Source organism: Lampris incognitus, chromosome 17 (genome assembly GCF_029633865.1).
Source record: "Lampris incognitus isolate fLamInc1 chromosome 17, fLamInc1.hap2, whole genome shotgun sequence".
NCBI classification, from domain to species: Eukaryota; Metazoa; Chordata; class Actinopteri; order Lampriformes; family Lampridae; genus Lampris; species Lampris incognitus.
In genome coordinates, this window is record NC_079227.1 from 27,302,676 (window position 1) to 27,327,629 (window position 24,954).

A 24,954-nucleotide genomic window follows, 5' to 3' on the forward strand; every position below is an offset into this window, starting at 1 on the left:
CAACTACCATGTATGTCAGTTTTATGCTGCAGCCAAATCACCCTTTGGGACTGTCATAATGAGCTGAACTGAACTCCAGGTACTTAGATGTTTTAGCAAATACCGATGATGAATCATTCAAATGAAGCGTTTTGAATTGTGCGTGTGTGAGACAGAGAGAGAGAGAGAGAGAGAGAGAGTAGTTAAGCACCTCAGGGCTAAAGAGATAAAGGTGTGTGGGAATAATGAGCAACGACAACTTTTTTTTTAATTCAATTGCAAGTGTATTGAAAATACCTGTGACTTTTACTTCAGAATATATTTCATATTTTACATATATCATTCAGGAGACTGACATTGTTTTTTGATGCCTCTAATCGTGAAGAATAAACTCTTTTGAAATTTCTGGAGCTCCGAAACCACAGCAGTATCAAGTGTCAAGCTGTCAGGTTTGGTTAAGTTGTACGATATTCTTAACATTCCCCATATCTGTTGCATTACAAGCACATTTGCATTTTAAAGTTCCCTACTGAAATGCAACGGGTGGCATGTCTAACAGGGCCACTTTTTTCTTCACAAAAAGCATAATATCTCTTGCCAAACACTCCATCAAACCTTTGCAGCAGTTTGCAGCAGTTTTATTCTGAAATGAACACAAAAAAAACCCAAAACAATACACAATCTTCCTTTCTGTTTACCTTAACGTATACTACTCTTACCACCATCCTGTTTGGCCTATCTTCAATACTCGTGTGGCCTACATCAAGAAAAACAAGGTCAAAAGTGAAAAGGGGGAAGTGCTCTACCCCGTGCGTGGCAGTACTGCATGTTGTAAAGTAAATGTGGACCTCTGACGGATCTGCTTTCGTTGTATTTCTACTGTTTGTATTAAGTGACAGGATGTGAAGGAAGATTAGAAATAGCATGATAGTCATAAGGCATTAGGCAGTATTCTGACTTTTTTTTTTCTTTTCTTTTTTTTTGGACAATTAACAGGTGCTTCAATTTGTTAACATTTTGGGAGACTATCCCCCCCCCCCCACCACCACCTCTTTACAAATTTCAGATTGCAGAAAAAGTATGAGAAGAAAAGAAAAAAAAGCTAAACGAAACTGGAGACATTTCCTTCTCGGAATAAAAAAAAAGAAAAAAGTAATAAATAAATAAATAATAAGTACGCACGTCCAGAAGGCGATGCTCCTGGGATCAATTCACAGACGATCGCCCTTGTCGGACATAGCTATCAAAGGAGAACCGGATCATTTCTCACAAAAACTACACGACGACGGCTCTGATGATCCAAAAGCGATGCTACTACTTTCACGACACAAAACAGGATGCGGTGCAGCAGTTATGCCAGTTTACGTCACCGAAGGGTAGCTCACCACAACACCTATAACCATGCATGGCACTTATTTATTTTCATGTTATTCATTTGTGGTCAGCTGCTACATGGTCGCGTCTAGACGGCAACCCTCAGTTTGTGAAACACTCGCGAGATTTTATTTTATTTATTTATTTTTAAACACCCCCCCTTCTTTTCTCCCCAATTGTACCCAGCCAATTACCCCGTTCTTCCGAGCCGTCCCGGTCGCTGCTCCACCCCCCTCTGCTGATCCCGGGGAGGTCTGCAGACTACCACACGCCTCCCTCGCGAGATTTCCTTTAACCTAACCTCAGCCTAATCCTACTGCGTTGAGTCAAGTGTGCGAGAGTTTCCCAAATCCAGTGCGACCATCTAGACACCAAGCCTGCTACGTCACCCAACGAGCACCTCGCGCTGGTCGTTTTCATCTCCATGCTACGTACTTACTCATCTTTCGGGGTGAGAGAGAGAGAGAGAGAGAGAGAGAAGAGAGGGAGAGGGATCTGGAAGAAGTCTGGAGAAAAGCGAAGCCACTGACGGACACTACCACATGTTAAAAAAAAGCCTTCCACAATCATATGTTGAGTGCAGAAGCGTTACCAAGCTACAGTGTGCTATAGATGGGCCATTTATGCATGGCTGTTAAAAAATAAAAGAAGTCCATTATTGGTACATTCTGGGTACTATGAAACATCTAGGAAAAATAACGAGCTAATTCAAAAAAAGTAGCGTGGTGAGATATGGAAGTAGCGTGGAATATCGATAGTTATTAATGAATGGCAGTTTTGCTTTAGTTTGTGATAATGTATCCCGTACCTTGTCCTGAGAAACATTATCCCGTCCCGGCATAGACTACATGTTTGTTCGTCTCGCAAAATCGCGGTATTTGTTCGTCGGTTCATATTCATCTTCTGCTTAGTTTGATTGTTCTGCTGATTTGATTTGATTTTCCTCTTTGTGACTTGATTAAAGCGAAATGTATTGTCTGTGCATTTAAATGCTTCAGATTGGAAATAGGCTGTTTCCCTTTCCCCCATCATTACAGTTTTGGTATTGTAGCGAATTCGGGGGGGGGGGGGGGCAGTCCGCGAACCACCACAGCCGGGATGCGAACCCGTATCTCCCGCTCCGCAAGCGACAACGTTAACCAGTCGACTAAAGGGTCCGATCCCGTTAGTCAAGGACCAACGTGTCTACTTATCCATGCACGTTAAACTATATTGGTTGTCAAATGCAGCCACATACTGGGGAAGCCATCCATTCATTGGGCTCTGGGTTCCCTCGACCCTTCATTTCATCAAGTGAATCGTCGGGGTCTCGCAGCTGGACATGAAAATCATTCACTCATCCTGCCTTTACAGTTATTTTGACTCAAAAGAAAAGTCTTTATAAAAACTTTGCTGTAAACCGCGGTAAATGCCAAAGGCAAAAAAAAAAATATCCAAAACCGTATCATACACTATTAGGTAAACATGTTTTGTTTTTTGTTTTTTTTTTCACTCCGAGTCAGCTCTTCGTTAAATTGTAAATTTCGAGTAATCACGGAATTAGAAAAACCGTGTCTGGCTACATGACCAACGCAGCATGAAATGTTGTGCACACCAAGGTGCCCAAAATGGCTGGAAATGTAGATGACTGTTAAAACGATGCTACTTCAGTCCTAAACTAAACATCCTTTAAAACTTTGGTTGGATGCCTAGGTGATGAATTGAACCAATTTAACAGGCCTTCTGAGATGCGGGAGCGAATGGCTAAGCTGGGAGGTTTGCAAAACAAAACAACAAAAAAACATGGGGTTCTCTCAACCCCGGCTGAACAATTTCTTTTGTCGTAGCTACAAACCACTGAGACACTCTAAAAGGAGTTATAGTTTCATGAAACTGACTAAAATTTTTATGGATAATGAAAAGGTATCGACGCCGCCGGCCAAATTTCGAGAACATGGTTGCAGCTACACAAAAGAAAAGAGCTCCACCCAAAAGCAAACAAATGAAAAATTACACTATTTACTTGTTGGCTTCCTCTCCGAGGCTGCTTGTCTCGACGCTAAACACATTTTCGAAAGCATTTAACCGCTTTAGCCACTTCTGTGACTTCCGTCTCCCGTGCGCTGTAGTCGGGCCTGGACCACATCCCGGGATGCTCTTTTGCGGTCCGTTGCCAGCCCCAAGAAGCACATGAAGTCGATGAAACAAGTAGTGAGGTTCAACCTGCAGCCAAACTCGCTGGTTGCATAGTCATAGGGGAAGGTGTGGTGATAATTGTGAAATCCCTCACCTGAAATGGACAAGAGAGAGTACTAAACAGTTTGCAGTAGAAAATGTGACTTCTTATGTTTTCTTGGGCAGGCAATGTTCAAAAACAACCAACTGTGTAAACAAGAAGAGACTTGTCAGATTCAAAAGCTGGATAATATCCAGCAGCCATTCTGATTTTAGATGAACCAAGATCTGCACATCACAACAAATACATCTGATTTGATACTCTTAATGTGTGTCTCTCATGGTTTCTGGTGTTGTTACATCATCCAATTTGGTATGGCACAGTTAAAGCCTCAATTTCAGCTTCATAACTTTTATCTTTTCCTTGGGTCTGTCTGGCAGCACTTTGAAATAAGGGTTTGTTTGTTTTTTCCATACCAATGGCACTGAGTGTAACAAATTTGTTCTCCCTGGGGTTGATGTTCTGGTCATAGGGCCTGTTTCCCCACATGTGAGCGGCGCTGTTGACCAGCCAGGTGGCGTTCAGGACCAAGGTGTATCTCAGCAGCGCTGGGATGAAGTAGGCCACCCACAGAGACTCCCCCCACAGGTACCAAGGCACAGACATGGGGATGAAGAAGCACATGAGCAACACAGAGGGCTTGTAATACCTGTGGGGCAAAGCACAGAGAGAGCAGAGGAACGCCACCTGTTAGCTCCCTGGACTTGTCATAATACTCATCATTCATGGATGGATGGAGGGGTACATGTGATACGTGTTTGCTCTTCTCATAGCAGCAATGAAAACCAACACAAGTGTACTGGAAATTCAAACAACTATATATGGGATCCTCCACAATAAGGCCAATTTCTACAAAGTAGAAATTAAAATCAGTTAAGCCAACCTAAAATCCACTGTTACAGCAGATGACACGGTGATCAACATTTTATCAGTGTTAGCAGGTGAAGCTACAGAGACACATTGCAATCTATGTGAGTCCCAAATCTTTTAAGGTGGATGGTAAAATAGACTAAGAATAGGAGCTTTATATTACTTCACTTACCCCTTTTTACCTAATATAATGTTATGCACTATCTGCGTAGGACTGTGTAATCAAATGAATGTTACTGAAGTAGCATATTACTGAACTTGCAATGCAATAAAGGCATTAGCAGAAATACAAATTACATCATGCACAGTCCTTTTTAATACAAGTCAATACCTAATGGAGGAACAGTAAAGTAGCCTGGGAACCAGACGAATCTGCGAGCTTTTACATTTGCTCTGACATGTACGCCTGGCCACCCTCCCATCCTGACAGATTTCCAGCTGACCTGGCCCGGGTTGGGCCAATCACAACCGTTTATCTAATATGGGGCGGGTTTGATACGATGAGGTACACCCTTCTTTTTTCCCCCCACCTGCATTCCGGGAACTCTGCCTCTGATTGGCTAGTACTTGTTGCCTCCATTGATTAAGTTGGTTAAGGTTAGGGATAGGGTTAGCCAATCACAGGCAGAGTAAGCGCAGGTCTTCGCAGAATGAGGGCGGGTAAAAAACAACGCTGATCTACAGAGGAGAAGCAGTCTGATGAATCCACTATGGGGACAGTATCAAACAAACTGGAAGGAAGTTTAAGTGCTACATCACACATTTCATTGCTCTGATTGGGTGTAGGTCTGTCCAGTTGTGTCTAGAGGCATTTTGGTCTGCCCCCGTTGATAACGCCCCTTAGAAATCAGAAATGAACTGAGAGGAGCCAGACTAATTAGCATTTGCGAATAAGTCTGGTTCCCAGGCTAGGAGTAAAGCAGAGCATTTGGAAATAAATTATATTCAGCAATTACCGCCTGCCGAATCAAATCCGTAACTGACTGTAACTACTTACTTCCTCTGAAACATGACAACTTTGTCAGCCCTCAGGTCAGTGAGCTCCAGCTTCCTTCCCTTTTCAATGACATCAGGGTGCTTACGCACCAGGAGCCAGCCAATGTGGGCAAAGAAGAAGCCGCGGACGGCATTGTGGGGGTCAGCGTCTGTCTCTGAGTATTTGTGGTGAACCCTGTGGTCTCGAGCCCATTCAAAGATATCATTCTGAAAGTAAGACAAAGATTGCATGTAATGTAGAACTCAAAATGGTGTTTACTCTCTGATGAAAACTGCAATTATCCCATGGTTGCTGTGTGTGTGTGTGTGTGTGAATGAGTGAGTGAGTGAGTGAGTGAACACCTGAAAGGCCATGGAGTTAGCAACGCCCAGAAAGATTCTTAGCGGTAATGAGGCCTTGTAGGACCTGTGACTCCATAGACGATGTGCCCCTGCTGTCACTCCTAAAGCACTTATCAGAAAGCAAAAACAGGCTGCAGGGGAATAGAGAAAGCACATCAACAAATTAGTCTGAACACAGCCGTACTGCCTACCATAAATATTTTGCATCTGTGAATAAGTGAATTCCAGGCCCTATACCCAGGAGCAACTGTGATAGTGTGCTTCAACTGTTGTTTGCACAACTTAACAGTTAGCGGCAATCAAGAATATAAACATTTGTTCATTTCCCTGTAATACTCAGTCAGTAAGTACCTTCCTATGTAAATATAAGAATATAAGTATATTATTAGCATATATAACTGCATAATAAGTGTAGTGCTTGAGTGACGTTTTTCTTGCCCCTGTTTATATTTTCAACCTTTTGAATGAGGACTACTGAAGAGTACCTCATCTGTCATTTAAAGTTTCATGACTGCAGAGCAATCTGAAAATGATAACTTCAGCAACATCTGTATGGTTTTAAATCCAAATGACAGAAGCGTACAACACGCTCCACTTTGGATGTTATTCAAAATCAACGGCAATTTTATACCATGCAGGCCTTACTGTATGGTATTGTGAAGGTATTAAGAGGCTGGGCAAAGTCTAATATGCAAGTAACTGACCAAGTTTGAGCTACTAGGCTACTTGTCTCATTATCATACAGATAAATGACTGCAGAGTTAAAGGTGTTTCTGTAAAATTGTTATGCCAACTTGTGAATACTTTACACACGCATGAAGTCAAAGTAATACTGTACTAACATGCATACATACCGGTGCCACAAGATTGTCAACCACAGAACCTACTTATAGCATTGCCAACTGTGCCTGTTGCATCAATATATGAAGAGTAGGCTATACAGCTCAATGCATACCATGTAATAGAAAATAAATGTGCAAAGTAGTAAAAGACCTGGTTATCTTTGCAGTTTATGTAATGATTGTCCTTCTCTGCCAAGGAAGGGCATATTTCATGGTATCATGTATCATGGTCAAAAGTGGCTTGTATCATCGTAAAACCTCTTTTCCTAACAAGCTCACAACCGACATTTTACATAGAGTTTCCTGATGCATGAATTTTATGTGACCCCATATTTCCTTGGCAAATTCATAATCTCTGAAAAGGCCTAAAACATGCAAAGGTGAAGGCAACCGTCCTCTGGGTCTGGTGAGAAAGTGGTCAGGTTGACTGTAACTACACAGCAGTGCCTCTGCAGCCTCAAGTTGAGTAGCGAGGGGGACAATACAGCAGCTGAGATAAGGGACCGAAGCTTAATTCACCAAGTTCAAGACAGTTTCGCGTCACGCCACTAAGATCACTCGCGCAGATAGCACAGACTTCACAGTCAGTCGATAAACACATCTGGAATCAAGACTGAAACGGGCAGATCGATCAAAACATATGGTCTTAAACTTACACCAAAGCAAGGTCAAAGGAGATGCTGAGGGAATGAGGATCACGCCGTACAGGGCCCCTATATGCAATAAAGTCATCAGCAGGGCATTTCTCCACACGACTTTCGTGGGTGGTTTGGGGCCTTCCTTCTCTCTGTACGTGTGATCGAAAGCGTCCTCCGTGGTGGCTGCCGTCGGCTCTGGGAGAGCGTTCCGGTTCCTGGACGTGCGCTCCTCCACCGTCTCCGTCATCGCGCTGAGTGATATGGCTGTTGATGTACTGACTGGGCAGAGACGAGATACATTTGTCATCTGTTTCCAGTGGTCGCACGAATAACACAGAGAGACAGGAAGGGAAAAAAACTCGCACATCGTTTGTACATAATGTTATTTTCTGTGTTAGTCCGGTCTTTTTTTTCCCTTTTTCTTTGCTGCCATGCGAAAAGATGATCACGGTGACGCTGGCTCTTAAATTGGGGGGTGGGGGTGGGGGGGGCTGCACGCGTTGCGTTGCATAAGGTCTGTAATATGGAGTAGAGTATATAGCAACGAAATAGGAAGCAAACGAACACTTACCGAAGATGAAGGCCGACGAGTCGAGTGGGTCGTCTGGGGGTCTGGTAATAGTTTGAAATTGACCAGAGGAGAAGACACGGAGGCTAAGCGGCTGCGCAGCTCAGTGAGCATCTGTCCTGTGTGTATGTTGGGGGGGGGGGGGGGGAGGATGCAGCTCGCTGGCTTTGGCAGCAATTGGACGATCGGGCCTTGATACCACCTTTTGCGCGAACTCCCATTGGCTGTCTTTCTATCTGCTGTTCACGTTTTATTCATTCCGTGCCAGATGTATATTTACCCTAGTGAACGGTGGCTGTCGAGACATGTGTTGAATTAATCATGCGCACAGCCTTCACTTTCATTCAGCGCCGGTTAAACTCGAATACGTGAAAATGATATCTTTTATCGATTTTGTTGACCTACGTGTCTGAGTGAGCGAAAGGAAGTCGTGAGCAAAAAAAGAAGTCAGCCACCACTAACCCGACCACACGGGCACCGTACCCACATACACCTAGGTGACGCATTCTGACCCATCTCGTCAAATGTACCATTTGGTGTCCAATAGGCTTTGAGTAAACCATTTTACTTTGCGTACAGGCATTTCCTCTGAGGTGCATCGCATACACTTTCTAGAGAGAATTGGCAGAATTTGCCGAGTAAGTGTAATAACGAGGCGAGAATGGTTAAGATGTGTGACCGCCAATATTGGTCGTTATTCTGAACGTCTACGTCATAGGGTCCTGACTGAGAAGGGGAAGCCATCTGCACGGACGAACCAAAGGCGCTGCCATTATTTGGGAAACGCACGGGGCAGATGTGGCGTCTCCCTCTGCCCCTCCCCTCGCCGCCTTAAATTGCAGCGAAAAGAATCTGTCGCCATCTAGCGGAGAGGCTGTGAATTACAATGAGAGTCCACGCTCATTTATTTGGTTGTGTGGAGGACCTTGCTGCCTTTTTTTTATTATTCACGCGTTGAGACTTCAAGAAAAATTTGCAGCCCGGCGGGGCCAGACGTGAATGCGTCATTTCGGCTTTGTAACGCAAAAGCTCCTTCTCTGTGACGTCATCACCACGCGTCTTTATTTACTTCTGGTCCGGTGAGCCGCAATGGAAGTAAACCGGGACGAAGCGGAGCGCTGCATTGACATTGCGACTGCGGCACTATCAAATGATGAAGCGGAGAAGGCCCGTCGATTCCTCGAAAAGGCACAGAGGCTTTTCCCGACGCATAAAGCCAAGGGTAAGATGCGTCAAGCAGGGCCGCTTTCAGCTGTGAAGGCATACAGCATCATCCGCAGCAACATCTGCATCCAGATGACCATTGCACTACGCTACAGGGCCTCGGTAGCAAACCGGCTAGCTCAGTTATTCCGAGCCAGAGGTTTCGTTTATTGTATTGATGCTTTCATTAGATTAAATCGTTTTTGGTTTTGTCATTGTGTGCAATGATGAGCTGTAACCTTCACACCAAGTAGAAGGAGGTTATGTTCAATATGACAAGAGGCGGCTGGTTCAGAGGTGTCAGCATGTGTTGCAGCTTATTTAAATGTCTTTTAAAGAAACATGTTGAGCAGGACACCACCCTCACGACCCATGTCTCTCCACAAGGCCACCTGATGTTGATCTCCAGTCAAAATGTTATTAATCTGCGTGCTATTTGCAATGGTCGTGACACAGTTTGTGTATGCATTTTAGCACTGCTGGAGTTAATAGCAAAGAATGGATTTACTCCGAGACAGAGAAGCCACTCGGAGGTCAGTGGGGAAACAGGGCCTCGGCACCGCCAGACCCCCAGCGAAGATGCCAGCCCTGAGGGAGACATCTCAAGCACTGCCAAGCCATACACTTCAGATCAGCTGGATGCTGTGAAAAGGTGCTCAAGTCTGACAATAATGTAGATCTGATACTAGTGAGACGAGATAAGCATGTGTACAGAGGTCTCGTGGATACAGCATGGGTACATTTTGCAGGTTTTACAGTGCACTTGAACTCATGAATCATTCCCCCCCCCAAACAGGATTAAACAATGTAAAGACTTCTATGAAATTCTTGGAGTCCAGAAAGATGCCTCTGAGGAGGAACTTAAGAGGTCATATAGAAGACTCGCTTTGAAATTCCATCCTGACAAAAATCGCGCTCCAGGTGCAACAGAGGCATTTAAAGGTAACGCGTCTCAACACTAATCCTATATTAATCTTTGGTGGTAGCATGCGGCGAAAAACAACTCCATTGCAGGGGCCATATTTGTGGGTTTAAAGGATCTGAAGCTAAGTGGGTTTATATTTATCTATATATGTAACATTTCTCCTGTTGACATAATGCTTTAAAGAAGCAGGGGTTCCCAAACTTTTTCATGCCATGTTTCATCTGTGGGGATGCTTTTTAGCCCGGGATCCACCAAATTTTTTTTTCACAATAAAATAAACAAATTGTCATTAGCTGTTAAAAAGCACGATAATTAACAGTCCTCTATTGTTCATCAGTGCATTATCATCCTCTTCAGTCTTCAATCATGGCCTACTAATGATGAAATGAAATGCAACATTAAACATTATTAGTCATATATTGTTGTAGATTTAGGTCATTGCATTGTTTAAATTGACTCAAATGCATTTTTTACTCGGTTGCATGATTTTTTTTCTCTCTACAAACAAAATGTGTCGATTGTGGACATCCCATGACCCACCTGGCCCCCTATAGTTTGAAAGCCACTGCTTTAAGACCACTTAGTAAAAATATTTTTGTGGTTTCCAACAGCAATTGGGAATGCATATGCAGTTCTGAGTAATGCTGACAAAAGAAGACAGTACGATCAGTATGGAGAGGAAAAGAAACATCCCTCAACAGAAAACCCCGAAAACGGGAACTTCGAGGCAGATATCTCACCGGAGGACCTCTTTAATATGTTCTTCGGTGGAGGCTTCCCATCAAGTTAGTTTTTCTGGCTCGCTTTATGTTCATGTCTACCTTGCACACTGAGTTCTCTTGCTCATGATCCATCTGCTTATCGAGTGCTGCTTGCTGATGATCTCCATGTGTTTTGGCCATTTAGGTAATGCTCACGTGTACACCAATGGGCGAATGAGATATCAGAGGCCAGAGAGACGGGAACGACACCGAGATGTAAGCTTTATAAGATGTTTGGATATAGTTTGGGGTCCTGCAGCTTTGCAATTTCAAGCTCTGTACATCATTAAACTCAGCAGCAGGGGGAAACACAGAGTCATTTTTAGCTAACCTTCACTGGCGAACCCCCTCATACTCATACCCCCCCCCATCTACCCACTCACCACACACACTTAAAGTTACACTCAACAATATTCACGTTTCCTTTCAATGTTTCTGAAACAGAATTTTGAGGTGAATAATACCATAATAATAAGTGTAGACTGGCAGATCTCTGTATGAGCTTTGTTGTTTTATTGTTGTTTTTGTGCAATCTTTTTTTTTTCAGGGAGGACTGGCCCTCTTTGTCCAGATCATGCCCATCCTCATCCTGGTCATTGTCTCAGCCCTCAGTCAAATAATGGTCACCAACCCCCCATACAGCCTCAGCTTCAGACAGTGAGTGTGATCCCTGTTCACAACATTTGCATAAGAAAGATAACAAGTGCAGCAGTGGTGCAACTGACATTGATGACATTATTTGTTATGCAAATCTGCAGAAGGACCCCCAGCAAAAGACAGTTTTCACATTTTGGTGGTGTAACTGTTACATTGATGTCATTTAAAAAAAATTTGTTCAAGCCTTTAGATTCAACACATAGTATATGCAATAAGTTTGAGTCAGAAAGCAAAGAATGGTTACTGGAGGGTAATTTTCAACAGATTTCAACATTGATGTTGTAAATTTATGTTATTTTTAAACCGTTTGGATTATTTAACGGTCATTAGTGAAGGCATAAAAATTGGTAGAAATAGATGGGCTCATCCTGTATCTGCAGATTAATACTTCTCAGAGAAGTATGATGCCCCCCCTTATTTACATGCTATTCTTCCTGTTTGTGTTGAATGATCCCTTATTTCTAATCTGTGTACAAGGAGGATTCCTAGCTCCATTACTAAGTATCTGGTTTCATTCTTTTTGATATCCTGGTTTCCAGATGTTTGCTCTCTCTCCATTCCTATTTTTATCTTGGAAAGCCATCCGTGGCCCTCCGCTCAGTCGTGCTGTGTGCTATCTTTACCCAGGTCAGCAGGTCACACACAAAAGAGGCTGACAGAGAACCTAAAAGTGCCATACTACGTTGGGGACCAGTTCTCCAAGGAGTTCAGTGGAATGAATCTGAAGAGTCTGGAGCGGTCAGTGGAGGAGGATTACATATCCAACCTGCGCAACAACTGCTGGAAGGAGAAGCAGCAAAGTATGTTTGCCCTAAAAAAATTTTTTTCAAAAAGTGTTACTTTATCAGTAGTTCCTTAGGAATTCCACAAAGTGTTGTCGTTTGTTCCTTTGGTGAGTTCTGTGATCAACTTGGGATGAAAAACGTGTCCTGATTTCCAAGTGTTGTGGTTTAAAATTGAATTAAAATGAGGGTGTTCAGGGGCATCCAGGTAGCATGGCGGTCTATTCCGTTGCCTACCATCATGGGGATCCTGGTTCGAATCCCCGTGTTGCCTCCAGCTTGGTCGGGCATCCCTACAAACACAACTGGCCGTGTCTGCGGGTGGGAAGCCGGATGTGAGTATGTGTCCTGGTCACTGCACTAGCGCCTCCTCTGGTCGTTCAGGGTGCTTGTTTGGGGGGGGGGGAAAGCGTGATCCTCCCACGTGCTACATCCCCCTGGTGAAACTCCTCACTGTCAGGTGAAAAGAAGCAGCTGGCGACTCCACATGTGTTGGAGGAGGCATGTGGTAGTCTGCAGCCCTCCCCGGATTGGCAGAGGGGGTGGAGCAGTGACCAGGACGGATTGAAAGAGTGGGGTAATTGGCCAAGTACAAATGGGGAGAAAAAGGGGGGGAGGGATGAGGGTGTTCACCTTAAGGAAAATGTATGAGGAGATAAAGACAAGCAGAGTGGCCAAGTGGTTGGAGATAGCCGATGGTCGACAGAATAGAGCATTGCCTTGTAAACTGACACATTATTAATGCCTTGTCGTGCTGTTGTCTGTTATTTTTAAGTGCTGTTATGCAACACACTAAGTGGGGTGTGAGAAAGCAATATGAGAATCACTTGAGACAACAGCACAAAGGCAAATGCCTTTATTAGTCAGCAACATGGTGTTTTCATGCTGCAACATGGGGTGCCAAGAGAGGTTGTAATACATTGGTCTCTTGCAGAGGAAGGTATGCTGTACAGAGCTCGCTATTTTGGAGACAGTGATCTGTACCAAAGAGCACAGAAGGCTCGCACCCCAAGTTGTGCCAAGCTATCAGAAATCACCGCCTCTCTACAAGGTTGAGCTTACATCCAATTAATAGGTAAGCAGTCATTTCCGATTGCCTTTTCTAGTAACATCCTGCATATGTGGTCACAAGTAAGAGCCTCAACGTGCCCTTTTCCCTTCCTCCTGTTTTTCCAGAGTCAACACACATAAGGTAACTTTATCGGCTGTAAATAGATGAGCTTTAATAATCAGAAGACTGAAGACGACACGATAACAAAACACCGCAACCAAACCAGCACCTCTCTCTCAGTAGGAATACCCAAGATGACCACCTCCTTGAAGAATTGGGATCTGGAGTTGATCTGAACATTGAGGTTTGATTGTGGAAAAAACGTGGTAAAAATAACTTCTCCTTCCCGGGGTTTGGATGAACCCCAAGCCCCCGTTTTGATGTGCCATGAAGCTGACTGCCCTCCACTTCACCTCGAGGTTTTAGCAAGAATGCAGTACGAACCCTGAAAGTAGTGAGGTAAGATGTAGTCCTACCACTGTCCTCCATGTAGCAGTTTATTAGATATATCACAGCCCTCTTCAGCTCTGTGCCGTCAAAACGGTGAAGGTGAATAGGTTGAGAGTAATTTTTGTGATTTGACTTCACATGCACATTCTGAATATTTGAAACTATGCAGGAATAACGTGTAACCTCTAATAAATATGTTCCATGTCTAGGGTTTGTCAGACACTGGAAAACATGACATTTATCTGTTTTGCTGTGAATGCAAGAGGAAAAGAAAGGTCCCTGTACACACGATGTCAAATCAACGGTGTCTGACAAGTTCTGGTTTGGCGTATAAAAGGTCTCTCCTAAACACCTATCATGGGTCGAATAAAGCAATTTTTGTCACACTGTTAAGTTTACAGTATGTAATTATCGTTAAATTATTTGTATTTATTTTCGAAATCGGTTATGAAACTAGAAAAAACTGATATAGGCTTGCTCGTGTTTTTCCACTTGTTTTTACTCCCAAGTGAAAGAAAATAAATGTGGATGGATAAACGCATTGGATCTGACTCATTGTTCTGGGTATGGGAAGTGGAGAATGGCGTGATGAAGGTGAATGGTCCAGTCAGCACATTACTCATGTGGAGTTGGCCGGGCAGCTGACTGTGATTGGGAGCCGTCACTGCAAAACATGCCTCTGTGCACGTTCACGGCTTGACTTGTAGCTCATGTTTAAGCGTTTTCTATTGGACGGCATGGAGCCCAGCTGCAACTGCAGCATCGAATTTCTTCAGGAATCTTGTCTATATGGCTACGTTAGACAGGAGATGATGAATCTCTGACACATTCAGGTGTCTAGACTTGTGGGAATTGTACTCATGTTACAGCAAAGAATCCCAGAGATTACCCCAAAGACCCCATTTTGTTTTTGTTTTTTTACTAGATATTGAAAGTTTTGGCCAACACTGAATATAGCATATGCTGATGTTGACCTGACACTGGCTTTTGACACGGATATAGCTGCAGATCATGCCTCTACAAAACTGTGTCACAATGCCGAGTCATGTTTCAGGGGTGAACAGTAGTCCAAATATATCAAGATTCTCGGAACAATTTCTAAACCCTAAGATGAGGAAAGTTTAAAATGTATTATTACTGCTTTTCTGAAACTGCATAGGATCGTTTGACTTGGGACACTCACTTGTAAAGACAGGAAAAGTGCAAAAGCCGGCTCTGACAGGCCTTAAGAAATGAATAAACAAAGGGTCATTTGTAAAAAATAATTTATTTTGAAAACATGGAAAGTACAAAAACGGTGCAATGCTGTGAATATTTGAATATCAAATAAATAACTGAGAGCTGGACATGGACGTGTCTACACTGGAAAAAGAATCGGGTTACATTAGATTTCTGCTTGCATTAAAGCAAGTACTGTAACCTTTGCACTTAACTCCAAGCAGTCGCTAAGGCCCCTAATGGTCCTCCTTCGTGTACAAATACTTGCTGTGTGAAACGGAAAGAACAAGAGAAGGATAGCAATGGTCTCGATGACAATCAAATGATTACATTACCATATAACTAGCTGCCATTGTATGGTTTCAATAGAAACTGAGGTACACATTCAAATTAATACTTGAAAAATGCCTATTTATCAGATACAGTGGTTTATATTTGTTTTAACTGCATGATGATGAGAAGCAGAATGTTTTCAGCACTGTTTGATCCAAATACTGTGATTTGTGGCTCCCTTACAGTAGCAAAGAGGGTACATAATTGTTACAAATCCATTCTTACAGGTAAGAAGGCAACGTACACTTTATTACAATAAGGTCCTTTAGTAAGCTTAAATGGGCATTTTAGATGGTTTACAATATAATGCTGAAAGACCAGTCCCTTGAAGCATGTCTCTTAAAACTCTCAGCATTCTTCAATGACAGATTCTTCTGAACTGTACAGTTTTTTCTTGATTACTCTAAAGCCAGTGCTGAGTCGAACGGCCGTTCTCACGACTGGAGTGGATGGGGACTTGGAGCTAAACAGTTCTTGGATTTTGGGCCACAGTCCGCTGGACTCTATCCTTAACACCAGCGTGAGCTGAAAGGTAGGGACGAGGTAAGGGTCCACAGAGATCTGCTCCAAACTCTCGCAAAGGGCCCCTTGCTCCACGCAGAGGTCAATAAGGGCCCCTCTTAAGCCACAGGGCTCACTGGCTGCCAGATGAAGGAGTTCACGTCCTATGTGCTCCAGAAGTTTCTCCGGGATGAGAAGTTTCGTACATTTCAAAGCGCAACCTGACTCCTTCGCTTCCCTCAGGCTCCGGGCAATGAGATCCACCACCTCTTTTAATATGGTCTCCTCCATTGGATCGTAGAAGAGGTACTCCGACGGGGAGACATCGCTTGAGACATCTGACCCTGGCAAGAACGAACAGTACAATAAATACTATGCATCATGCATTCAGTTCAAAAACAAATGAAGTCACCTCTGCTGATTCACTCCAGTTGCACTGGAGATTTCATTGTCCTTAATATGGTTTACCTGACTCGGAGAGATCACTCCTACTGCCATTGTTAGAGCTGGACTCGATGCTGCTGCTGTTTACTCCTGCACTGAAATCAGTCAATCTCTGCACCAGTTTGCCCCAGGACAGCCTCCTCAGAGAGCCGTCCACTGGAGAGGGGGGTAAACTGCCCATATCACCAGCTTCAGGGAGAGTGGGCATGCTTGTCCTCTTGCTTTCTTTATCAGCTGCTTCGTGGTCGGCTCTGTTTTGGAAAACAACAAAAGATGAAGACTGCAACTCTAGACAAATAACTGCATAGAAAGCATGAAGAATATCAACTAAATACACAAAAATGCAGGGTTGCATGTATCAAATGGCATATTTTCTGGAAACTGACAAGGTAAAAACTTGAACAAAAGATTGTCGTTTGGCAGCTACCTAATGATTTGTATTTTTTTTACAACTTGGAAAGTTGGTATTTGCGCAGTACTTACAGCAGTTTTTAAGGCCGGGATCTGTCGTCGAGGATGAATCTGAGTTGGTAGTTTTGTTGTTTGTTGAAAAAGACCATTGGTGAGGACCGGTCTTCCCCTGTTGCTGTCTTTCACCCATCGGCTCTGCAGCATTACGTGCAACAATGTTTATATACGGCCTCGGTTAGGACACGCCTATTTCTCATCGGTCAGCCAATCGAAATGAGAGGCACGTCAACGGAGCTATATCTTGCCTGGTAACATGCCAGAAGAAGAAAAGAAAGAAAAAAAACGAAAAGGGGGTTGGGGTAAATAATGGACTCGAGCGTTATGGAAATCTACAGGAACCTGTCCAGACATGTCAGGTACTCGTTGTTTTATTTTATTTTGAGAGAAAGAAAAAAAAAATGCATACGGCCAACCGGAGAATAACACCATCGGGGCAGAAAGCCCATGTGCGCAAAGCAGAGCTGGTTCGGCGTTGCAGTACACATTACGTCATCTGTTTTTCTCTTGCATTACATCAGATTTCTGATCTGTCAGTGTGGTACAGCGATCCAAACACCCAGTCGGCTATTGCACCATACAACGACGAGTGCAAATAAAACTTTTCAAAACGAAAAAAAAAGCAAATTTTTTTGCAAACCTCAACGAAGCTAAGTTGCTTCATATGTGGTGCATTAAGTACAAGACGTTTAAACCCCTAGCGTGCATCATTAATATTGGAAGATTCACCCCATTGTGCAGACACTGTCTGCAGAATAATTGCAAAGCACAGAAAACCAACTGATCTGAGAGTGATTTAAAAAAAGATAACCGCTAGTAGCCGATTCGATAAGTTACGGTGGGTTGTTTCATATATTTTACGATGAAATTCAGGACATAGTCGTGGAGAAATCTTAATACTGCCGATGCATTTCCTCGTCGACGTGCAGGCCTGAGCTGTGCTGTACTCTCTCTGAGTTTGTTCGTAGAGAACGTGTTGGGAAGCGGCCAAATATATGCGGTGCAACAACACGTGAGGGGGAGTGGGATGAACTGTACTCCATCACATGAAGGAACTGAAAGACAATAAACACGTGACGGCACAAAATGTTCTGTGTGGCTCTATCGTGATGAACGCGGGTCACCGACAAATCTATAAGTTAACTATTGCGTCCTTTTTCGCTTTTTTTGCAAAGAATAAAACTCACTTTCAAACCTTTTCAGAGATGTGAAGTCAACGACTGAACTTTGCAGAGATGTGAAGTAAACAATGCTGGTGCAGAAAAAGGTTTTTTTTGTGTTTGTGTGTGTGTGTGGTCTTTTTAGGTGTGGTGTGAAAAGAACTTTGGAACAGCAGAAGAAGAAGGAAAAAAGAACGTAGGGTCCAAGCTCAAGGCGTGCCCTGAAGGATCTGTGACCTCCCTGTATGAAATTCAAAACAATCAAGCCCAGGACAAGTACACTCTGTGCATATCCCCCGCTCCTCTTTTGCATGAGCACATTCATTCACCGACCAACACAATATGCGCAGCACCTTCCCTCACTACTGCATACGCTGACACCCAACAAAGACCCCTTTAGACAGATTTGCTGTAAGAGCTAAGCTTCACTAAGAATCAGCCTGTTCAAGCAACTGCGAGACTTGTTCCCCACAGACATATCAGACATGGGACAATGTAAAAAGGATTAGCAATTTCTCCAACACCCAACCTCATGTTACATGAATAAAGTGGGCTACGGTCAAGTTGGATTTCATTTACTGGCTCTCTGTCGTGCTCCCAAGTGTTGTTAGTGTTAGTGTCTATGCCATGCTTGTGGTTTTTGAGTGACAGTGCAGCTGTATGGAGAAAAAAAATGCTTCAATGTATGGGACATATGCAGTTGCCCTCGATATCTGACCTAGTATTACACCTGACAAGCGAACAAAGTTAATTGGAAAAAAAATACTGTCAGTGAGGCATGCATACCCTCAAATCTACCCGCGTATAGCCTACTGGCAATAACCTGTCACAATACTTGAATCAGTTAATAAAAAGTGTAATATACCGGCTTTGTTGACAGGTACATGGTTTATTCAGGTATGAAGGCATAAGGTCAAAATAATTTGATACAAAAAAAAGAACTATGCACATACAATATAAAATCAGAGATAAAATACAAAAACTTGCATTCAATATCTGCTGATATATTTATTTCCCACGTCTGGAGATGAAATTAAAGCAGAATAGAACTTTTGAGTGGAAAATATTTGCATCATTTTCCCATGCTAAGCAGTTTATGTGGCTGAAATGTCAGCCAAAGATAACAATAAGGTCTTTATTCATGATGGTGTAAATCCCAGTAGTTGCTCAATTGGTTTATACCGCCACTCATCTGCTTCCAGCTCTTCAACCAAACTTGCCAGTTTCTCCATTCGCGATACCTGTTGATCTAGGAGAATGCAAAACAAGTTAGCGAGTCAGGGTGCTGTTTATTTTGAAACATTTTCAAAAGGCACATTTCCTGCGAAATACTTACCATGCTTCACCTGTTTCAGTGTTGATGCAACTTGGTAGCTGAATACAGATTCACATAAAAATCTGTCAGAGCCATCTGAAAGACAGAGTTACATGTTACAACACTGAACATTAGTATCTGAAGATTTCACTGAAACACATGACAGTCCAAAAAAAAACCGACATATAAACCAGGCCTTTAATGTTCAAATATCAACATGGGGTGTCCACCTACTGCAGAAGTAGACCTAAGGGTTAAATATTATGCAAATTTTAAAATGTCATTTTTAAAGTGATTTAAACCAGCCAGCCAGAGGCCTGAAATAGTAGACGTAAGACAAAAATAAAATAGAGGAACAAACCCTTGGCCTCATTGCTATCCTTTTGAACATTATGTTGTCTTTAACCTTGAAATACACCCCATTTTTTACCGAGCACATTAATTAGTGCAGCTACACAGGCAACGACGCAGAGAGAAAGTCATATGGGTCAGTGTCTTTCCACGGGCTGTCATTCAAATGAATGCTTAACACTGTCAGTAAATCCAACCATTTTGTATATACTGTACTACTGGTACGCTCTGTCATGTCCATCTACCTCAGGCATGTATGTAAATAACCTGCTAACATCTATTTCAGCATCTCTGATATATTCTCTGGGCCCCTGCACTTTATCACCTCTTATTTCGCCTGCACAAGTCAATCCTTGTGTATATATCTGAAGATTGTTGTGTTGTAGTGTTGTTATTCCATGTTAAGTACACTGAGAGAGCCACGAAACCGGAGTCAAATTCCATGTGTGTGCAAACCTACATGGCCAATAAACATGATTCTGATTCTGAAGTGGGTCTTGGCTCTCTCAAACTAAGCCTTTGGTGTAGGCAGGGCTCCAGATTAACTTTTTGCATTTGTTGCACTGGTGTGCCTAACTTTTTCATTTAGGCGCACCAGCACATAATTTAGGTGCAACCAAAAATTTTCACCGTACCTTTTGGCACTGCAATAATACATTTTAAGTCTTACCTATTTTGTCAGTTTCCCTACACATTGCTAATTTCTTAACACATTATGTAAATGATTATAAACAGGAATAAAGGTGCAGATACATGTTTTTCCTCATCTAAATCACAGCACACAACAAGAAATCACGATAAACTCAATTGTGTAAAAAAGTGCTGATGTTTAAAGTGCTTAACAAACTTTGAACTCAGATAACTCAAACAAAAGTGCGCGCAGCTCCTGGGTCCTTATAAAATATGTTTTCTTAAGGTTGTGATGTCACTCGAGGAGGAGTACAGGGCGCGGTCTCACACATACACACATGCCGTTTCCCCCCCCCCCACCCACATTCTACAAAGACCCGCCCTACTCAACCTCTGATCGGCTAGTACTTGTCGCCTTCGTTGGTTAGGCTGGTTAAGTTTAGGCTTGAGAAGCGAGACATATAAAGACATGTAGGTCAGATGAATCGGCCTTACTAAATTGTCCCTAGGTGTGAATGTGTCGGCCCTGTGATGGCCTGGCGGCCTGTCCAGGGTGTCTCCCCGTCTGCCGCCCAATGACTGCTGGGATAGGATCTAGCATCTTTCGACCCGAATTCGGATAAACGGCTTGAGAAGTGAGATGGTTAAATCGGTATTATACTTTCTGCTTCCCCGAGGGTCCGCTAGGGTCAATATGACGTAAAGCTCGCGGATGTCCGCACCCAGCGAACCTTTGCAAAATGAAAAAAACAAAAAAGCCATTAAGACTTTGAAAATAAATGATGACTTGAATATATGTATTGAATTCTTTTTTGTTTTTTCCCCACTGTCCCCAGCTGTATTGTAATTTATATATATATACACACACCTTTGTTCTCTTTGTAATGTTCTCCTGAATTGGATTTAAATAAAGTTTTGTTAAAAATCTAAAAAAAATCAGAATCCCTGTGTTACCTCCGGCTCGGTCGGGTGTCCCTACAGACACAATTGGACGTGTCTTTGTGTCCTTGTCGCTACACAAGCACCTCCTCTGGTCAGTCAGGGTGCCTGTTCGGGGGGGGGGGACTGGGGGGGAATAGCGTGATCCTGCCACGCACTACGCCCCCCTGGTGAAACTCCTCACTGTCAGGTGAAAAGAAGCGGCTGGTGACTCCACATGTATCGGAGGAGGCATGTGGTAGTCTGCAGCCCTCCCCGGATCGGCAGAAGGGGTGTGGCAGCGACCAGGATGGCTTGGAAGAGTGGGGTAATTGGCCAAATACAATTGGTGAGGAAAAAAAAAAAGGGGGGGGGTCAAAAAAAAAAAAGGATGTCCGCACCCAGCTGTCCGTGTGCAGGCCAGATTTTCTGAAAATGTTTAATGAATTTGAAGAGAGGCTGTGTGGATAGGTCCGTCGCTACCTGCATCTCTACATTTCATCTTTAAAACAATACAACAAAGACAAATCAAATGTGTACCAATTTGTGGAGGGAAATTGCCCAGAGTTTGGGAAAATAAGAAAGTGTGGGTCAGCAGAAGTGGAGACCAATTTGTGAAGGCAAGGAAATACCTGATGGTTGTAATAAAAATGCACAAAAAAAATAACTTCTATGCACTGCCTTTTGACACCCATGTCCTATCGGTCTTGAACCTGGTTTTTTGGCACTTGCATTGTCTCCTGACAAGATCCTTGCTTGTGTTGTATTAACTCTCAGATGTACGTCGCTTTGGATAAAAGCATCCTGAAATTGTAACACTGTAAAGCAGTGGTGCAGCAGGTGGGAATGTTTTGTGCGCATTCGTGGAAACGCATCAGACGCCACAGAATACGTCAACGCCAATCTACTGCGCATGTGTGGAACGCGTCCTCCAAGCGGACTCCAAAAAGTAGTATAAACAGAACTATTATGCGTCTGTGGTGTCCGCAGCTGTCCGTGTACATATCCGCTCAAGAGTATATTCTTACCCTTCAGGGTAAGAATATCAGGGTCAGAACCAAACAGAGGCAGAGTAGGATGCATTATGATGTCTTCGCAGAATGCTAATGGGGAAAAAAATAATGCTACACACATGCACACACACACACAGACCTGCTAAATTTCAGGCGCACTGCTGCGACCAATGAAAATGTTTAGTCGCATTTGACATATTTTTGGTCACACCCTGGAACCCTTGGTAGGAGTTATGACTCAATGGGCAAAAAAGTGGACTAGTGCCTAAGTGCTGCAGCACACAATTGGAATTGGGTCAAGCAAATTTTGTCAATGTCACTGTGACCATTAAAAAGTTCAACATAGATACAAACCCACACAACCAGTCTTGGGATAGAATATAGGAGATTAGTTAATGCAATTGGGACACAAGCTTGATGCTGCCGCATTGATGAAATAATTAGGGCCTAGTTGTAATCCAATAGAACCCCTTTCAATACATGACCCACTGCTTTCCAATTAAGATGTGTACATGAGCGTCTGGGTAGCGTAACGGTCTATTCTGTTGCCTACCAACATGGGGATCACTAGTTTGCATCTCCATGTTACCTCCGGCTTGGTCAGGTGTTCCTACAGACACAATTGGCCATGTCTGCGAGTGAGAAGCTGGATGTGGGTATGTGTCCTGGTCGCTGCACTAGTGCCTCCTCTGATCGGTCGGGGAGTCTACTCGGGGGGGGGGGCTGGGGGAATAGCGTGATCCTCCCACGCGCTACGTCCCCCTGGCGAAACTCCTCACTGTCAAGTGAAAAGAAGCAGCTGGGACTCCACATGTATCGGAGGAGGCATGTGGTAGTCTGCAGCCCTCCCCGGATCAGCAGAGGGAGTGGAGCAGCGACCAGGACGGCTCAGAAGAGTGAGGCAATTGGCCGGATACACTTGGGGAGAAAAGGTGGGGGGAGAGATATGTTTGCATGGGCAGAATATTGTAAAAATGTCTAGGCTATTACTGAGTGATATGGAAAATATGATAAAGTGAATTTTACACAATATCGACATATCACTTATCAAAATATCTGCTTACATATACAAAAATAATATGTTTATGAATCCAACTGAGATTCAACACATTTAAATGTCTGGCAATGTAAGGTAAAATATCAAACCAAAACTAATTTTCAAATAATACTCCCTCAAATATTTTTGACCTCATTTTGTGATCAATTTTGTTCAATCAATTCTTATTATTTTAGACAACAAAAGTATGTAACACAATATGTAAATATCCGAATTTCATCCAGATACAACATCATTCAAAGATAAAACAATTACACCGAATTATTTTCCAGCCCTAGTTGAGTCCCATAAGAATAAAGACTACACATGGGGCGCCCTGGTGGCCGAATGGTTACAGCGCATGCCACATAACAATACTGACCCTGGTTCGATTCCTGCCAGTGACCTTTGTTGCATGTCATACCCATCTCTCTCCCCTTGTTTCCTATTTACCACTTCACTATCCGTTATCCAATCAAGTAAAAAAAGAAAAAAGATCTCAACAAATGTCTTTGCACTACCTCTGGTAAGTTACTATCTGTGCCAGCTGCAAAAGCAATAAGCTCTGGGTGCAGACTTTTCTATTACTTGGCCCAAAGATGGTGATGAAACGATCTCCCAGTTTCCATCGGCGACTGACTGCTTTCTTCTTTCAAGAAAGACCTAAAATGTTCCTCTTCCAGGCCTACCTTAAGTCGTAAAATGGTGTCCAAGCATGAATGGAAACTTTGCAGTTAGAATATCAAGCATCAAAAACTACTGTCGGCGTCGGCCATTACCATTGTCCTTAGTTACTTCGACACCATGATGATCAGTGTCAGCATTTGTGCCCACCGCCACCTGTATTTGACATTTTATGCTGAGTATATTGGGAGAAGGATGCTAAATATGGAGCTGCCAGGGAAGAGGAGAAGAGGAAGGCCAAAGAGGAGGTTTATGGATGTGGTGAGGGAAGACATGCAGGTGGCTGGTGTGACAGAGGAAGACGCAGGAGACAGGAAGAAATGGAAACGGATGATCCGCTGTGGCGACCCCTAACGGGAGCAGCCGAAAGTAGTAGTAGTAGTAGATGGTGATGATTTTCCCCATTATAACTAATATATAGTAGTGTAAATATTTGTATTTTAATTCTCCAATTCACCGCTTATTGAGGATCTACACAGCACATTTACACAAAAAGACCTGACATGACATGAGATGCATTCTTGGCTATGACTACTATACAGCAAATGCATACTCGTTGTTAAGACTATGGTATGATTAATATCTACCGCTGCCCGATACTGGTTTGTAACGTTCACATTTCTCAGCTGATTGCTGACTACTGTAAATTGCTTTGGGTAAAAGCGTTTGCCAAATGAGTGAACGTAAATGACGATTTGGCACTGAGAGACGAGAGGAAGAGAGGGAGAGTCATTAACACTTACCCTCCATCATCTCCCCTGCACCTTTTGGATATGTATAAAGGACTTTTCGAGGGGGGATGAGCTCCGAGGCACTGAACCCAGACCCGGTCACCGAGCTCCCGCTGACACCTCCCGCAGAGGAGGATGACGAGGACGCGGCCATGCCGTCTGCTAAAGTTAAATCACAGCCGGTCACCACCGACTTTACAATGTGCGTGCATAAGGTTTTGAGCAAGTTCTTGGCTAAAGAGGCTAACGCTAGCTTAGCCAGATAACAGCAAGCTAACAGTTATTGCTAACAGGAAATGTATCTGACAGAAGTGTTAAGGTAAAACTTTCAAACATTAAAGTGACCATCAAATCGATTGCATCAGTGTATGTCGATCTATTTTCTCGAACCACAACTTACAGCACCGAATTTTCGCCAATGTTTTCAGTTCTGCCAAGCGGGCGCTGTTGTTTATCTCGCTTTGTCGGTGCAGATTTACGACATTTTAAACAGTTTACG

At 43.3% G+C, this 24,954-nt stretch overlaps 4 protein-coding genes across 7 annotated transcripts; 1 reads left to right on the forward strand and 3 right to left on the reverse strand.

The window, feature by feature from the left end:
* Nucleotides 1-1,423: 1,423 nt before the first annotated feature.
* scd (stearoyl-CoA desaturase (delta-9-desaturase)) lies at nucleotides 1,424-7,941 on the reverse strand. The gene is made up of 6 exons (XM_056296641.1): nucleotides 7,828-7,941; nucleotides 7,275-7,535; nucleotides 5,777-5,907; nucleotides 5,436-5,641; nucleotides 3,985-4,217; nucleotides 1,424-3,622 (listed from the first exon to the last, which is right to left on the reverse strand). Exons 2-6 carry the CDS (start codon nucleotides 7,501-7,503, stop codon nucleotides 3,423-3,425), a joined length of 999 nt encoding a protein of 332 aa, XP_056152616.1. The 5' UTR covers nucleotides 7,504-7,535; nucleotides 7,828-7,941; the 3' UTR covers nucleotides 1,424-3,422.
* A 469-nt stretch (nucleotides 7,942-8,410) lies between these two features.
* On the forward strand, nucleotides 8,411-14,186 carry dnajb12b (DnaJ heat shock protein family (Hsp40) member B12b). 3 transcript variants are annotated; one of them, XR_008811794.1, is made up of 10 exons: nucleotides 8,411-9,046; nucleotides 9,502-9,679; nucleotides 9,824-9,969; nucleotides 10,564-10,737; nucleotides 10,859-10,929; nucleotides 11,261-11,370; nucleotides 11,998-12,170; nucleotides 13,087-13,227; nucleotides 13,329-13,662; nucleotides 13,863-14,186. XR_008811794.1 is itself a non-coding variant. In XM_056296640.1 (10 exons), exons 1-8 carry the CDS (start codon nucleotides 8,914-8,916, stop codon nucleotides 13,206-13,208), a joined length of 1,107 nt encoding a protein of 368 aa, XP_056152615.1. In that variant the 5' UTR covers nucleotides 8,411-8,913; the 3' UTR covers nucleotides 13,209-13,227; nucleotides 13,329-13,344; nucleotides 13,444-14,186. The 3 variants fall into 3 exon arrangements, 2 of the variants coding, with proteins under 2 accessions (XP_056152615.1, XP_056152614.1); XM_056296640.1 differs by having other exon boundaries at nucleotides 13,329-13,344; nucleotides 13,444-14,186; XM_056296639.1 differs by having other exon boundaries at nucleotides 13,329-14,186.
* A 715-nt stretch (nucleotides 14,187-14,901) lies between these two features.
* On the reverse strand, nucleotides 14,902-16,771 carry ddit4 (DNA-damage-inducible transcript 4). The gene is made up of 3 exons (XM_056297255.1): nucleotides 16,633-16,771; nucleotides 16,174-16,400; nucleotides 14,902-16,049 (listed from the first exon to the last, which is right to left on the reverse strand). Exons 2-3 carry the CDS (start codon nucleotides 16,355-16,357, stop codon nucleotides 15,553-15,555), a joined length of 681 nt encoding a protein of 226 aa, XP_056153230.1. The 5' UTR covers nucleotides 16,358-16,400; nucleotides 16,633-16,771; the 3' UTR covers nucleotides 14,902-15,552.
* A 1,854-nt stretch (nucleotides 16,772-18,625) lies between these two features.
* Nucleotides 18,626-24,949, reverse strand: anapc16 (anaphase promoting complex subunit 16). Of its 2 annotated transcripts, none has more exons than XM_056297501.1 (4): nucleotides 24,856-24,929; nucleotides 24,468-24,614; nucleotides 19,114-19,188; nucleotides 18,626-19,026 (listed from the first exon to the last, which is right to left on the reverse strand). In XM_056297501.1, the coding sequence occupies exons 2-4, from the start codon at nucleotides 24,607-24,609 to the stop codon at nucleotides 18,917-18,919; spliced, it is 327 nt and encodes a 108-aa protein (XP_056153476.1). In that variant the 5' UTR covers nucleotides 24,610-24,614; nucleotides 24,856-24,929; the 3' UTR covers nucleotides 18,626-18,916. The 2 variants fall into 2 exon arrangements, with proteins under 2 accessions (XP_056153476.1, XP_056153475.1); XM_056297500.1 differs by having other exon boundaries at nucleotides 18,627-19,026; nucleotides 24,468-24,617; nucleotides 24,856-24,949.
* Nucleotides 24,950-24,954: the final 5 nt, after the last annotated feature.